Source organism: Oryzias latipes, chromosome 14, assembly GCF_053564925.1.
Source record: "Oryzias latipes strain Hd-rR chromosome 14, Olatipes_Hd-rR_3.1".
In the NCBI taxonomy this organism is placed as follows: Eukaryota; Metazoa; Chordata; class Actinopteri; order Beloniformes; family Adrianichthyidae; genus Oryzias; species Oryzias latipes.
Window position 1 is genome coordinate 14660425 of NC_136250.1, and position 17585 is coordinate 14678009.

A 17585-nucleotide genomic window follows, 5' to 3' on the forward strand; every position below is an offset into this window, starting at 1 on the left:
CTCACATCTACCATAGGGATTTCTTCGGGGCCGGGTCCTGGGTGATTAGGTCCATTAGCAAGGTTACGATTGGGATGTTCGGGACACATGTTTTGTCGCAGATGATTGTGCATCTTTCTTCTTTGTTTCCTGTTAAGCAGTCATACAGTTTAACATATGCTTTTTTGTTTTTACTCTCGATATTTAAAAAAGAAAAGAAAAAAAAGCGACACTTTTTTTAAAATTCAAATTAGGAAAGCCATGGTGCAAAAAGTGCTAAATAGACCTGCATCATCTGCAAAACTTACTTGGTTTTACAGTAGGCGACCACACACACGATGCCCACCACTAACAGAGCCACACAAATACCCGTGATTGTCAGGACTCTTTTCTGGTAAAGTTCCTCGGCCTCTGTCAACATCACACCCACAGATAGACACACACCCACACACCAAACAGAGAAAAATGACAGAACATAATTAGCGCCTTCAAGGTGATTGCACGTCTGACTTTTTCTTTTGTCTAAATCCTGCATAATAACTACATCAAATTTGAAAAGCTGAAGCTTCCCGTAGATTAAATTCTTTCCTTACACTGAGACAAATGTACCAGTGGTGGAGTTTAGCAATGAGCAGCAATGAATTAGTAAAATTTGAATTCAGATTTTCAGGGCTAAACGCCAGCTAAATAAAAATTTAGCAGCTTTGACTACAAGGTCAAGGTTAAGGCCACTGAAGCAACTACGTACATTTTGCAGATTTTCCACCTTTTAAATTTCAATCTTTCCTGATACGTACACGACATAGGTAAAAGTATATCTTGCGTCCGTCACTCGTCCATGTGCACAGATGTCCATCAAGGGTTTCAGCCAACGGGTCTTTACATACATTCGGTTTTAAGCTTTTAAAAATTTTGGTTCGGGTGATAATTCTGCAGTTTACATGTGAGATGCGCACGCAAAGATGTGGCTTTCCACGACGATCCACATATGTCCATATATGTCTAACGGACTTTTCATGCATGTACCACCAATGTATATCTTTGACATTGCGTATAAGGCGCAGATATCACATTGAAATTACACAATTGACATATGAATCACTAATGAATTGCATATAAATAGCGCACTAATCGCGCACGGTTCATGTTCTGCGTTGATTTACGTGCTCTTTGCTTAGTTTATTCGTGTCTTTTCCGGGGTTTTAACGTGGTTCATTTGTGATCCATCTGTAAACTTTCACAACATATCAGATTTTTTTCCAAGTATATTCTTGTATGACAAATTTTCTTCCGTGCATTACGCGCTAAATGTACGTAGTGGCTGTCTGACACGGACTTTACAATAAATGATTGATCCTGTTTGCTCGATATTCATCTAGAACTGGCTGCTCAGCGTTACCATTCATTAACAAAGTAAACTAAAACATACTTAACTAAAACATACAGTACAATGGTGGGATTTAATCTTAATTTTTTTTTTTTTGATAAAAACAATGCTTTTTAATAACACATGATTCATATAAAATATGAGAGGTGCCTTTACTTTTCCAGAAAAGAGCTTGATAAGTTTGAGGATGAAGCAAAGGCATACTTTTGTACTCAAAGTAATCAATTGTTCACATTTTTTACTTACTTTATCTTTATTTAAGTTTTGTTTGAATTGTTTATCATTTCTGAAAAGATGCCATGTGGGTTACTTCTGTCCTCTCAAACAACAAAGCCCTTTGCTGGAAAAATTAGTTGGAATTAGAGCAGTCAGAAGAAGAAGTTGGAAGAAATGGCCAACAGAAGGAGAGGTAGAGAGGCATGCTGGCAAGAAAAAAAAAAAAAGTCATTTGGATCAAACATATCAGATGTCATGATTCGAGGTTACGATTCTGCTTTGCTAACAATGAGTGATTAAAATCAAAAGATGAAGATCACTGTTGTAAATCAAAAGAAAGCCATGGCATGTCAAAGGAAAAAACACAAACACTAAAGGGATGAGGCTGCAGACTGGGACATTGGGAGATGCTTACTGAGGAAAAGACGTGGGCGCTACAAACATGACATGTCATGCTTTGTACAGAAAAAAAAAATGATCAAGGTACGCTACCGTGAGTTAAAAGTTATTTTTCAAATCACACGTGTGAGAGGTGGAGATCACATCCATGTTAATGATGTTGAATGGAGGATGCACTGATTGACAGTCTGTCATTTTGATCAGTTATGGCATGATCGCTCAGGAGATCGACTGGTTAATCAGATCACACCACAGGCCGAGCACGAAACATTTCCAAACGAACGAGGTCGTCGGAGCTAAACTAGGACGGAGAATCAAAAGGGATGGTTCCATACCCATAAATTCAATCCCAAGATGCTCTGCCATTGCAGAGGGTTGAGAGGTGGAAGAAAAACAGCAATAAAAAACACAAGGAGAAGAAGAAACACACCGGGTTAATACAGTGGCACCTTCTGGCATGTGGAGTAAACACACTTCGGTACAACGACTAAGACAGCAAAAACGTGTCAGTTACCATTTTAGACCAGACACCAGCATGCAGGACACTTTCAGTCACACAAACCCTATCAGACCTCAGCAGCATGCACACAGGTACTGTTCTATTCATCTACATGAACAATCAGCTGCATGGTCCTCTCTCAGCTGCATGTGTCAACACAGTCTTCCTGATATTTGTTGGAGGTTTTCTGCCACAAAGGGGCCACTTAGTTATATAAGAAAACCAAATCCTCCAATGGGAAAGAAGGATTGTTACATCTGCATAAGGAAAATATGCGTCATCCACAGAGATTACCTGTGCTTTCAGTTTTCTGCACCCTGCAACAGTGTCAGTTCCCCGCCACACCCATCACATGAACGGGCAAGTTGAGAGGTTGGAATCTGCGCTGTGTTGGAATAATATTGCTGAATATGAGGGAATTAAAGCTGGACTTTATATTCTCTGGCAGAGTAAGGCCACGGGGATGTTGTACCAACTAGCTGAGTCCATAACTCTGGCATCCCACTTGCTGTACTTGGGCAAAAGCACGTCTCTGCTGCTCTTATGACAACATGGTCTTATTAATCTAAGCTCTTGTTGCGGGGGAGGGGGTAGGAGACATGTTCGGAAATATGCAGTGAATGTGTCCACCAGGGGTGCCTCGTAGTCACTGTGAGTTCACATCATGACACATAGATTATGAATGAAAATGACCTCACTTTCCTTTCTTTGTTGTCATTTACTGTATCAGAATGTGTTCTGTATTTTCCACACTATAAGGTGCATCTAAAAGCCTTAATTGTTTTTGAAAAAAAAAATCACAGTGTGCCTTATAATGCGGAGCGCCTTATATGGAATAATTCTGCTGCAAACAAGGTTGGAAATACGCTAATGTGGCAAACTTGGCCAACATATCTAACGTGGCTAACGTGTAGCGGTGTCAGACTGTGTGTTTTTTTTAACGTTCCTAAGAAGGTTTGGAGTTAGCGTTGTCGTGGTGACGTTTGTTTTGGTGGTATCAGTCTGTTTTTTTACATGTTGCAAATAAGGTTGGGTGTTTTGAAATTCATTTTTTTTCCACCTTTGTCATGGTAGGGATAACACGTCATTGTAAAGGTGGGGTCATCTGGACCCCATAAGATAGCACAAGGGTTAAGTGTTCCTATTCATCTTGAATCATGAATCCATACATCCATGTATGGATTCACCCTTCATGTTAACTATTCATGGTGTTCAAATGTGTATACTGCACGGGTCAAAAATGACCCATAAGACAATTTTAGTATCTAATGATGGAGTCACATTGGAAAAAGGGGGTTAAGGTATTAAACATAGTGGGTCACTTTTTACCCGCAAGGCAACATAAGGGTTGAACTTCTTTAGACCTATCGCATCTCAGGGCTGCAATCGCTCATTCATAAATATGCAAGTCAGTGGTCTCTGCATGCTCCTGGATGAGAACGGGACAGAAATGCTGTCCTTGATGCAGATGCACAGCTGCACTGAAGTGAATCAGAATGCAGAAACAGTGACTGTAGGAAAAAGAGCTCCCACACATTACTGTCCGCTCTGCCAAGAAGACAGGTCATTTCAGCAGAGTGCATAGCGACCTTAGGCAAGATTAAATTACTTGTCGTTGGGAGTTTTACAATGGCTCTGTGTGAACACAGAACAAATACCACATGAAACCTGGATGTTGGTCTGCGTCGCTCTAATACTGTCTGAATAACTGAAACAACACAGACTAGCAGATATTGTACAGCATCCATTAGGAAGCTGAAACAGATCCTGCTGATTATGTATCTGATGCCAAACTTTATTCATGCCATACTTTATTTAATCTTGTATTTTTTTAAGTTTAAGGTTAGGCAACATAAATTTTCAGTTAATCCCTCCTCCCATCAAAGAGAAACACCTTGAGGGTAGGTTCTGTGAAACAGCCGCTCTTAACAAAACTTCCTCCTTGAGTAATTTAGCAGCTGATAGATGTTTTTGTTATGATGCCATGTGGAACCAAGTAGGACTGATTTCTCTCACGCTATCAGAATAAAGCTGTTTTGCTGTTTGACATATTTTTCCCGTGTGTTATGAACTAAAGCAGCCTTCCCGATTTCTTGGGTTTCCACAACATCTGCATTGATTAGGAATCAAAGGGAGTTTGTTGAAACTGAGTACAACAGGACATTAGCAGTTGGGATGTGGTTTGTATGTTTTTTCAGGTGAGTTTGCTTGCTTTCTTTAGTTGATCATAGTGATTTGAAGACAGTTTAAACTTGCTGCAAAATAAAATTTGTTGCCAAAATTCTGACTTTAACCCTTGTGCTATCTATGTTAATGTTGGGAGTGCGGTCATCTGGACCCCACAAGACAACTGAACGCCACAAGACAATGCATTGAACCTTTTTTTCTTCAAGGATGAAGAAATCCATGGTGTCCATGGATTACATAAAATCCTGGTAGGGATAACAGGTCAATGTAAGGATGGGGTCATCTAGACCCCCTGAGATAGATATCTGCTCCTGATTCACAAGGATTTGATTAACAAAAATACTCATGAATGCAAATTTAAGCTGAATTTTTTTCACATATGTCCTCCATCATCAGAAAAATGCCACAAGAACCTGTTAAAAACACCAAAAAACAATTATTTTATCGATGTGAGTTCTTAAAAGAAATAAAAAATTATATTGTTATATTATTATGTTATTACCATCCACACCTGTTACCTGGAGGTAGTTGCTTCGTCCTGGCTTTGAAGCCACGGATTAACTCTAGTCGTCATAAACATGCTTGCACATCTGCAGCTGGTTGCACAAAAAGGCACCATATTGTAAAATTCTTAAGCCATTGGACTGTGTTGTCACATGCAGCCTTGAATATCCAACCTTACGTCTTCACAGCAACCACACTTAGGCCACAACTACCTGCTAGCAGGTTTAAGGTGAGCTCCTGTTCTGAGGCTGTGCATGCACCGCTCTGTCAGTTACAATCAGAGCACACGCGTTCCATGCAGACCAAACACAGGAACATACTCTATTGATCTAATCCCAGCTTGTGAATGAATCATTAGGGAAAAGATGCAGACACAACTATTTGTAATAACCAGGAATGAACAGTCTCTCTACACCCAGCATGCACGCACACACTCCGACACTATGACAGAAGAGGAAGTTGACATACGGTAGAAACTGGCCATAACGTAGGTTTGACAGCGATCACCAGTAAAGTCATTTGGACACCTGATGGAAAGAAACAAAGCCACAGAAATGGAGGGAAGAGGAGAAGGGATAGGTGGAGGGTGGTGGACGAGTGACAAACAAAAAATGTAAGAGTGGAGTGATGAAGAGGAGTATGCACAAAAAGAAAATAAAGGTAAGACAGAGGGGAGAGAGGGAGAGAGGGGGGGAGAGAGACACAGAGTTAGAACAACAGCTCAACCACAGGCAGCAGAAGCAGAGCGTTCCCATGGATGACACCACCACGTGTGCATGGTGAGGTACACAGCTCATTGCGTGTTGACCTGAGAAGGAGAAAGGAGGAGAAAGAAGAAGAGAACTGGGGGGGAGCGGGGGAGGGCCAGCAGGAATCCACTGAGGAGATCCAGTGAAAACCGTGCCTCTGTTCTCAGCTGTTCATAGAACATTAACATACGTTTGTCAGGTTTGGGCATGTACGACCGCAGGGGCTCAGTCTGTAAGCAGCGCGGGCCAAAGTATCCATCCGGACATCTAGGGGGGAGCAGACACGGGTTATGAAAAGGAAAACTGAGAAAGTGAGGTGCGTTACAAATTACAAATCCCTTTGGGTCACATACAGATCAAGAATGTTAAAAGAGCATAAAGACAATCAAGAAGGTGTTAGAGTCACAGCATTTCCCAATTCAACCATCCACTATAGCATCCATTGGGATACAACAAAATGTTGATTAAAAAAAAGAATATTGAAAAAGATTAAAACCTTTGAACCAATAATGGACTCCAAAATGCATACACAACTGAATTTATTTCAGTTGTTTGGCTGCAATAGTCAAAACGGTGGTTACATTCTTCTGAGAATTGGATTTCAGATCTTTAGGGGTGTAAGGAATGATCGACTTAATCGATTAATAGATTCACAGGACTCAACCAGATTGATCGGTCCAAGACAAGTTGTCAAAAGAATAACCTATACCATTCTAAAATCGTTTAAGATTAAATGAATAGATTTTATCAATATTGGAAAATAACATTTTGATCATGCCATCATTACAGTCCAATGTGTGCAAACACTGAGTTTTGCAAAGACAAGTGACCATAGAGTAGGGTAAAATGTTTCAATAATGTTCAATTTGTGTCATATTTTTATGTATATTATTTATTTTTATTTTATAAGTTCTTGTGTACTTGTTTGTACACATATTTAATTTACACTTGATTATCTTGCGAGAAACACAAGGAATCTGGAAAACGTTACCTGCACTGTTCAGTACCAGGTATTTATCTCTGTGTCACACTGGTTGAATTTTTTTTACTAAAGATGTCCTGGATCAATTCTTAATCAGTGAATTAGGTCGCTCAAAATGAACCGATATGAACTATTAATCGTATCGTCATCCATAACTCACGATATGAAACAAATCGTTGTTAAATGAGTTGTTACATCCCTGTAGATCCCACACATGCTCACTTGCAAATGTGTCGGTAAAATGTTTTTACATCTTAACGTCGAACAAATGGATCCATTCAGTCAAAAGAAAAAGAAACAAAGTCCAAGTGGAAAAATCAATTCATGATCACCCACTCAATGCGCAACCTCACTATGTTGGCTTTGCTTTGACATTTTTGAAAGTCAAATGAATTTCAAACATTCTGTTCCATCACATCCCACTTTGCAACAGAGACTGGGATCAAACAGAAGCAACATGGATTCCGTGTCAATTCTGTGTATTTTTTTGCATTTCCTTGTTGAACAGAAACAAGGAAACATGTGTGGTAGTGTCCCCTCATAGGAATCCCAAGAATCACTTGCAAATGCACCAGCTTTTGTTTATTTATTTTTCTACCTGAAATTTAACAGCACCAGATGGAAAATAAATTCCCTAAGACTAACCCTGAATATGGGAAAAAGGACAAGGAAAAAAAAACAGAAGAATATACTTTTTTTGGTACATCGTCATTTTGTATCTGAAATAATTTGCGCTCCAAATTCTTGTTATGGACTGATTTCCAGGCCACCAGGATTCCACTCACAGCCACAAGTAGACCACCAACCTGACAAAAGGTCATTGGTGGTGATTTACTAGTTTCACTCAAGGTCTCCCAGGAGCACCATAACATTCAGCATTAAATTACTCATCCTGAGTGATGGCGTGTATCTGGGGACAGCAGCACCAATACACAAAGGAAAACTTGGCTGAAAGATGAAAGGAATAAACCAGCAGCGTATAATTTAAATATCAGAGGAGCACACAAATATCCACAGTGGTGTAGAAAATAAACATGTGACATTTAGGAGGAGGAAGTAAGTGTTTAACCATGTGTGGGAGGTTGTCAGGCAGGATCTAGTCTTCAAAAAAAAAAAAAAAAAAAAAAAGTAAAAAAATAACCCACACAGCTTTTATTATGACAGCCGATGACAAATATTTCTTTTTATTTTTTTGTTGTTCACTTAGAGCTTTGTTAAATTTCGTTCATTTAAGTAATTTAAAATTATGACTGTTGGATCTCTATTTGAAACAAAAAAAATGTTCATTTTAAAGTAAAGATTAAAACACTTCTTAATAATAATGGATAAAGATAATGGCAATAATACCACCTTAACCCGATATCACCTTTTGTATCCCAAATCATTACTTAAAAATTAATTTGATACAACTTGGTCCAGTGTTTTCTGCCCTATAGTTCATCATTATTCTGCTAGGGGCAGTAGAAGGACTTTTCCATGCTCATTTCAAAATGGTTGCCTCCGTGAAACTGCAAAAACACTTTTGGCGGGAAAAAGTTTAGCTAATTTTTAAAACTTTATGGTACAACGCCTTCTTTCTGTATTAAAAGAATGCAAAACTTGTTTATTAATTATTTTTAATACAACCAAACCATACGTAATGAATTTAGGACGGTGGCTATGTCATATTTTTGTATCTTAACCTTAAATTGTGCGCAAAAACGTCCCAAATCAATCATGTACTTTCTATTTTAATAAAAAATGATATTGCAATTTTTTTGTGGATTACATCAAAGGGTTTGAAAACATTTTAATTAAAACAAATTTAATTTCTTTGATACGGCTAGATTTACAGGGTTAACTTCTTGGTGGCTTGCTAATTCACTGTAGCATAACAGCTAACGTGCTAATGCTAATAATTAGCTTCTGCTAGAAAATGCTCTACAACTAAAATAAATATTTTAATTGTCTTTAAAGCCTGTTATATTTTAATTCATTGCAAGGACTAACTTAAGCTACCTTTATTAATATTAGCACTACAGTTTTTATAAGGTCAAAGTAAGAAAGCTGGGTCTGAAACTACCTTAGCAGTTCCTTTGTCTCATGATTTGTGAAACCCAGCATTTTTTAAATGAAATGGCTATAGGACAACAAATCCCATGCACGCCTTCAACTGTATTATCCATCTTTTTTTGGACTTGCGCCCAAGCTGGGAGTGAATTAGCTGCAGCAATTGAGTTATTGCTGCCTTCAGTCTGTACAACTACCCGGCTGTCTCAGCCATGCTCTCGCTGCTTGTCGAGCATTTCTCTGTTGGGCCAACTGGACATGAACGCCTCACCAATGCTTTAGCACTAAATCGAACTTGTCAGAGGACTTATATGATAGTTTGTGAAAATGTGGCATTACAGGCCAAATTTATTATGCCTATAATGTTTCTTTTTCTGGATTTGGTAATTATTCTTTTTATCAAAAAATGTAATTGTTTGATTACCAATACTTTCTAAAAGAAACATTAAAGAATCACCAACGTCTCGACCCAAAAGGGTCAGAAACAACTTTGTCATCGTTTGTCCTTGATTGGCTCAACTCAGGCAGGAAATTTGCTGTGAAATGAACATGATTTAGTTCAAACAGCTGTTGGAAAAAGTTTTGACAATCAGCCAACTGCGAAAGTCATCGTCTCCAAAATTACAAACGTCTTTTCCACTTGAAAAGCTGAAAAACATCAAAGAAAGTTTAGTGTTTGATTTAACTTCTCTCAAGCGTCATCCCCTCTAATGTTTTTTGACCTTAAGTCCAACAAAAACTAAACTGTAAATGTCAGAGGGGGAAAAAAAAGGGGTTGTTTCTGTGAAAATGTCAACATGTTTTCTTCCTGAAAAGCAGAGATACATGGTTTCTCCCGTACGCTTTGCTCACAGGTCTTGATCCCTGCTACAAAATGTAAGCAATCTTCTTATTTACCTCATTGGGGGCCTTGCACAGGCATAAATATTTGCTCGCTGCGAAGCCGTTGACTTATGACATTTTAAAAAGGCTTTTAATGTGTAGCTCCCCTGTACACCAAACATGACTTAAAAGGATGAGCACACCACCTCTTCACTCCATTACTAGTGTTAAAATACACCACAGGTGGCTAGTTAGGAGAACTGGCTGTTTCCTTGTGATGCCATGCTGCTGTCGCTGCTGCTGGAAGCGGGAAAATCAAGCGCTAAAATGAACATTCGTGGTTAGAGTTCGGACGTTGAGAAATGTTGCTGTGGGACAAAGACTCAAGTCAGAGATGAGAGAATGGCAAATAAATGGTTTTCAAGGTCGACGGGGAGTGGGGCGGAGGGTCGGGTGGGGGGTGACTCACTTGCAGGAAAGCTGTTTTATACCATCGATGAAGTAACAGTCGCCGCCATTCACACAGTAGGCCTTCTGTGTTTCGTTGCATTTTCTGGCGTGGCCTGAGCCTGGAGATGGCGTTGTGGTTACTGTGAGAGTAAAAGAAACAAATATTACATTAGTCAGTCTGTTTTTAAAATGTTTATTTTTCTTACAACTTTGAAAAACTGATAAAACAGAGGAAGATCGGTGATAAATGCTTCTGCTTACAGCTGTTATCCTTTTCATGAAAATCCTTGTCCCTTGTCTGTGATTTACACCGTTTTACTCACTCGTACCTCAACAAGGACTCTTAGTTTTCCCTCCACAAATGTAATTGTGTTCCTAAGCAGTGTTGACACTATCTCAAGAAGTTCTGTAAGAAGAGATAAATATTTTACCGACTTAGCATAGGAGATGTTTATGCGCTGACTCAAGCCAATGGAATGGCCTGAAATGTCATGTATCTCAACCTAATCCTCAAGCGTGTTTATCGGAAGAGGTGCACCGTGGCAGGAACGGACTTGAACATGTCAGATGTTGGAAGGATTGCCACTGCGTATACCTGCCTGCTTTTGGACACAGCGCTTCTCTAGCACAGGATAGAGGGGTCATTGTGCATTCTGGAAGATGTTTATGGCTGCAGAGTGTTGTGACTTGAAATCGCCCAAGGATTTGATTTAGCCGAGCATTTGGCTCTAACATGTAGCAGGCTGTTTGCTGCCACAGAAGGATTTCACAACTCCCACTTTTTCTTTTCTTTTCTTTTTTTTTTTTTTTTTAGCACATTAGCAGTCACAGAGTCTCTTCTCTAGTTGGAAAGATGTTGGTCTCTGATGAGCTGACACAAGTTTATACTTCATAGCATAACAAAGACATCAATTTTAGCCAATTATGCCCCAAAAATATTTTATGTTGAACAAAAAAATTGCGTGAAACTTTCTTACCCCAAGGAAAACATTTAAATTTACACGATTGATGTCTGATTTGATGTGTATTTATGTTTAAACATATTTCCTCCTAAAGACCGAACACCTTTATTTTCCATCGACTCTAAACACCTTTTTCAGCTTAGCAGCCACTCAGAACCACTTCATTTTCACCTGAAGACCTTGCTGGCATGTAAAACACCTCGTAAAAAGATCAAACCAAACTAGCGAGTAGGAGGGACCTCCAAAACGTGTAAAAGTCTCCCAGTCTCAAACGAAAACCACATTTGAAGTTCACCTTAAAATGATGCAAAACAAAAGAGAGAAAAGGGACGATAGAGGAGCAGGCTGGCCCAGAATGATCTGATGGAAGGAAGTGAAATGTCTCAAGCAGATCATCAGACCACTGCAGGGTTGGCAGACACACCAACACTCACACATCATCTCATCCTGGTCCAGCTGGCTCACATGTGGGCGAAAACCTGCAAGTGACTTTAGAAAATAAAAGCTTCCCATGAAAAGAAGAACAAATTAAATCTGGCCAGTTCTTTATTTTTTCATACAAAATATTTCTTATAATTAAATCAATCAAAATATTTGATGTATTTAACATTTCGTTGATACTTTACTTGTCTCATGATATAGATGCTGGAGTTGGTTTATTTTTTTACTTCAGAGGATTGACCTTTAAATTGAAGGATGACCTTTAAATTCTAATGTAGGTTAGTTTTATCTTTAAATATACCAGCGTCTGTCTATATGAATTAGGATCTAAAAAGAAATGGTTCATTTGTCACACAGCCACTACAATTTGCGCACATTGTACCAGTGAAAATTGGTCAAATGTGAATATACGTGCAAAAAGTGAGAAAAGTTGTATATCCGACAAGTTATACCTTGGTGGTACATGCGTGAAAAGTCCGTTAGACATACGTGGAACGGTTTTGGAAAGGGACAGATTTGATGATGCATCTCGCAAAAATCATGTGTGGTTGTGTGAGATTTACGTAATAATTACGCGTAATCTACATAAAATACATGAAAACTGTGTAATTCTCAACTGACCAAAAATTTTGAACAGCTCAAAACCGAATGCATATAAAAATCTGTTGGCCAAAACCCCTGACGGACATCTTCAAAAATCAATGAATGACAAACGCAAGAAACATGTATGAATTATGTTAATCATGCATATTTCACTTAAGACAGAAATTTCATATGTGGAAAATGCCCAAAATGTGTGACATTTCCTTTTATTCCGTCAACTTTACTTTTTTTTTACCAAACATTTCAAAATAAAAGACTTTGATTCACATTTTATTTAGAAACAAAAGTAAAATTTGTCATTTAAAAATTATCCCTATAACTTGAATAAATTGTTAGTTATTGTGTGTCCCTTTTCCTAAAAGTGCTTCTATAAAAATGCCACAGAAAAATCGGGGTTTGTGAAAAATCCCCGAGCTTAAACATCTGCAGCACCGAGTTGTTTTTGTGCAGACTTCCAGCTAAAAGGTTGCAGGTGGAGCTCCCACAGGACAAAATTCATTTGGTCCAACCAAAAAACAACACCTGTCTGTATTAAAGAGCTTCAGAGGAGAACAAACACATACCTGCGAGCAATATTTTAGCCCCTCGACTGCAGAAAATAATAGCCTCTTAAACAAGTCAGTGTCTTTTGAAGAATGAACCTCATTCATCTTCCTTTTTCAGAAACATTCTGTATCTGTAAATATCTGTTACTATTAAACCGGAAATCTTCTCAGTTTGCTTTTGATGATGCTTTGCGATGGACATAAAATTCACAAACAGGCTGGCAAAGAGCTAAAAGTCTGCTAAGAAAAATACACCATAAAACGTATGTGTTCTAAATATAGAAATGACTTTTCACAAAAACATGTGTTTTTTTACACAAAAGAAGATTTTTGACTGTTTTGGACAAAAGTTTTTAGATTTCTTATCGTTTTTGTAAAGCAGAAGTAAAAAACAAAACAAGAACCAGAAACATTCCTATCCCATGATGACACCACCACCATGCTTCACTGAAGAGATGTTATTTACAAAGTGTTCAAAGGTTCATATTACCAATTGGGAATTGTGAACAAACAGTTTTTATCTGCTCAGAGGATGAAACCTCTTTTTTTTTCCCTCAACAAATTCAAATAGATTTTGTTTTGTAGAAGCAAAGAAACAGAAATTCTTTGAGAAAAGCATCGTGTGTTCATAGATCCTGTTAATTTGATGCACCCACTTAAGGTGTGACCTCACCAGAGGGTTTGCCAGTATTTTCATTTGCTTCATCGTCAGGAATGACATGTTTTCAGTTTCATTCTCATATGGCAGATTCAGCTGCCAACGTATTTTCCACCTCAGGGGTGAGACATAAACTGTCCCCTTATGTCATTCCAGATTATTTCCAAATTCGACATTGAATCAAAACTGGCCCAAATGTACCAATCATCCCCCTTACAGGGAACCCCCATACAAGGAGAAGGACCTTTTGGATTTCTGGGATCCAAATGTTATTCCTTTGGAACCTATTCTGATCGCTGCGATACAGTGTTTACTTTGGCTGCTCCTACACATGTTTACTCGAGATTAAAAGTCGTGACAAGGCCCAAGAATTTACCGAACACAGTTAGAAACACACTTTAAAACAACAACGAGCATCTCAGTTATGGGATGTGGATACAGTTTTCTGCTTAAATTACTGAAGTAAAATAGCGTCTTGTAAAGTAACTTTTGACCAAGCTCTGTGGAAAAACATTTTCTTTGAGAGGTGACCAAAAGTACGATGAAAAAACCCGCCTCCCACTACGTAAGGAAAAAAGGCCAGATTGTTGTTAAAATCACTCCGATCATCTTTTGATCTATTTAAAAAGCGTTTTAATTAGGATTACGTTTTTAGCCAACATTTAAAACAAAACTTTCTAGGACAAAGTTTCTGCAGAGCGGCAGGAGTTCATCAGAAATTCATATTTCTGTTGTGGAGTAAGCCCGCCCTCATTTCCCATCATTCAGTTGTTTACACGCCCTCCAGCTATTTTACAGTCCCTCACAACGCTGAACATAACATTACCAGTGGATACATGTCACAAGCTTTTCCAACTGTATTTTTTTTTCATCTGCTCCTGTTTCACAATGATTTGAATCAAGAAATATTGAGAAATTGTATTTTAAGATAAAAAAATTTTAAAAATGTCCTCCGTTATCAGAAAAATGTAAGAAAAAAAAACACAAAAAAAATATGTGATTTTCATTGGAATACGTCTTTAAATCCAAGACAAAAAAATACACTTGTTTGATCTGTGTTTTATTTGAGGATAACCAAATTCTAAGGTTTTTGTTTAACATGTGTGGAGTGGAGTGCTTCCCACGTGCAACTTGTAACTTGGCAATCGAGCAGTTTAGAATGTGTGTGGAGATTTTGTTTGTTAATTGCAGTCAGTCACATCAGTATTACATCAGTTAAGTGTTTGTCCTCTGAGGAAGATTTCATTTGAGCGCCTTAATCCCATTTGCTATATTGTCCAAACAGCCGGCCGGGGAGGAGGTTTCGGGCGACGACACACATTTCACATGCCGCTGCTTTTTTCTCCTCGTTGTACGCGCAGAGGAAGAGCTAATCACAGCTGTTAACAGACTGTGGCCGTTTTGTGGACAGTTGGTTTGATAATGCGTTGCGAATGCTGTTCATCATTGCAATGAGGAGCAGCTGTTCAGAGTTTGGAGGGAGGTGTTCATGCCTTTTCACGTGGTCTAATGAAGAAGTTGCTTCTCTGCGTGGAAGAAGTCACCTATTCCACAAACCAGTGGAGACAGACAGAAGTCCTCTGTTCCACCTGCTCCAGATGAGTGATCGTTTCCTCACAGAACGTCCCAAAGGATCGTTTTGACATCCTCTTTCAGGGTTTTAATCACCAATTTTCCTAAAATGATGGTGAGGCAAAAATAAAAAACGCAGATCAGCTCAGAAAGGCACATCCGTTCGGGTCAAATTCAACTTTTTATCTGAGAAATATATAAAGCTGAGATCTTGGGTGACTGGGATTCCATTGGTTTGTTCTGGTGCATTCTTTCAGCATGCCATGTGCTGCTGCCTGTCTCCAGTCATGCTGTGTAATCCCCACCGCATAAAGTAAATCAGAGTTCAGGTGTGTTCGCCAAGGTTGAATTTTGTCTGGAAGCTGCAGCCAAAGCCGGAGGCTCTGTTTGTTTATCTGCACTCATAAAGTCCCAGTTTTGTTCGAGATTGCTTGGTTTTCTAACCTCGGGTTTCGTCTTTTTCTTGGTAACGTGGCCCGGGGGCCGAATCAGAGTAAAAAGGGAGGAGAGGGGAGGTTTTCCTCTGGGTAGTGAGAGTGTTTAGCCATCAGCCTTTGCCACTGAGTTTGATTAATCCTTCATGGCCCACGAACTGAAAAGCAAAGCCGGGGGAGCAAGTGGGACCATCTGGAAACCTTCATAAACATGCATGTCTTTCCACGCTCTCCAAAGGATTCTAGGAAAATCGTAAAAAGCGAAAAGAGAGGTCCCCTTTGCACGGCTTTTTCCTCCTGAGGCACCCTCTGCATATCCGACAAACACAAATGGACTCAAACTAAAACCTCAGCCCCGCATTGCACCTCTCAACCCCAAATCCTGAATTGGGTTATGAAACTTGTTTAAGACGGACTCGGGAGCGGGCTTACATACTTGTCAGCCTAATTGATGACAAATGTTGATAATTGACTTCAGCTTGGTCTAATCTTTTCCACTTTTGCACTTCTGTTGAGCAGACAGGCATCTACAGCCTGAGACGGGCTCGGACTCTGCAGAAAGGCAGTTTTTCAAGCTCGTGGTGGACTGCATCCATCTGGACCTGGTTATGGCTTGTTTGATTTTCGCTCTTAAAAGCTACGTTATTGTAATAAAGCGTATAAATCACACAGCCTATTTGGAGGGCATGTCAGTGTGCGAGAGCAGCGTGTAGACCTTCATTCGGGCAGGAGCACCGGGCGTCAAAATGAGGGAAAAAATGAAAAGCTGTGCTTTTTTTTACAAAAACAAACAGCTGTTTTATCAGTTCATCAAGATCTTCACCACAACTCAAACAAACGAGAAACATTCGAGCCAAGCTGTTAAAACCAGAGGGGAAAGTGATAAATGTCTTAGTACAGACTCCTAAACAGTCACATAAGAGGGTGGTGGTATGTGTAATAGCCCTACCACCCAGACACGCATCTCTTCAAGTCAGTTTTATGTGGCAGAAAAAGGTCTCCTCCACCACCACAGTCCACCAAACCTCCCATAACCTCCTATCATCTCACGGCAGCAAACATTTGGGTTCCAGCTGGAACCGAAAAGTTGAATCTGAAATTTCAATGTTTATTAATTCTCTCTGGATGGAGCTTCTATGGATGGAGCTTCTGTGGAAGGCGTTCAAGTTCCTACCATTGACTGTATATAAGAACTGGACTGAGTGAGTGTAATGTCACCAATAGAAAATAGTTTACACCAGCTCCAATGAAAAAAAAGTCAATCTGGTCGCCTTTTTTTGTAGTACGGACATCGCCATGTTGGAACAAGAATTCGTCGGTAAGCAGGGATTTTGAATCTGTCAATCAAATAAAACACGATGTGAGGCCACCTACTTTTATCGAGGGATCTGATTGCCCAGTTCAGAACTTGAAAAACTTGTGATAAAGAAAAAATATCAATAAAAAATGAAGACTGGAAGGAAAATTTCAAACAAAAAGGTATCAGAGCAAGAATGTTAATTCTAACAAATAGAATGACTGAGTAACAGCTGTTTATTTCTCAATAGAAGTCTATAGGATTTTGGCTTCTTGGAACCAGTGGGTAGTTCCTGTTTGGAGCGCCATAGGGGGAGGGGCCATTGAGTCCAGTTCTTATACACAGTAGAGGCTGACAGTTCTCTGGGTATCCCACATCTGTTCTAATGTCACAGATCTGGGATGGTACAGGATAAAACACTGACCGGAGCAGACGGGAATGGGAACCAACCAATAGGAAAGACGACAAAAAAGCCAAGACGGAGCCATTTTGTAGCTTTTTAATAATATGCCAACAATGTAACAGAATTTTAACAAGAGCAACACAACCCAAAAGACCGCAGGGATTTCTATTTACGTTTTCTCTACAATGTATAGGGACAAAATTAAGAAAAAAAGGGGAGTGGAATTGGGATGGATTATTTTTTTAATTCTGGTCTGGAAGCCCCAATGGGGCAGGAATAAAAATTTATCCTCTAATATACAGTCAATGGCAGGGGCGGAACTATGGGAGGACCGGGGTGGTAGCTGCCCCCACAAAAAAAAGCGTTGCCCCCCCCCTAATATTTGAGCCAATATTAGTATCATTATTGACAAACATTAATAAATTATTGATAGAAGCCTTTTTAAGC

General features: G+C 39.2%; 1 protein-coding gene across 7 annotated transcripts in view; it reads right to left on the reverse strand.

The window, feature by feature from the left end:
- nrg2a (neuregulin 2a) overlaps window positions 1-17585 on the reverse strand; it is a 76199-nt gene that overhangs the window by 6780 nt on the left and 51834 nt on the right. For 2 of the 7 annotated variants that reach the window (XM_020708867.3, XM_011483507.4), the window contains exons 4-8: window positions 10243-10363; window positions 5640-5698; window positions 2317-2340; window positions 288-390; window positions 6-129 (exon numbers count right to left, since the gene is read on the reverse strand). In XM_020708867.3, coding sequence (XP_020564526.1) covers window positions 6-129; window positions 288-390; window positions 2317-2340; window positions 5640-5698; window positions 10243-10363 — 431 coding nt within the window. Of the gene's footprint in view, window positions 1-5; window positions 130-287; window positions 391-2316; window positions 2341-5639; window positions 5699-6110; window positions 6188-10242; window positions 10364-17585 lie in introns of all 7 variants that reach the window. The other 5 variants (XM_078930803.1, XM_011483509.4, XM_078930801.1 and 2 more) reach the window with 3 other exon arrangements.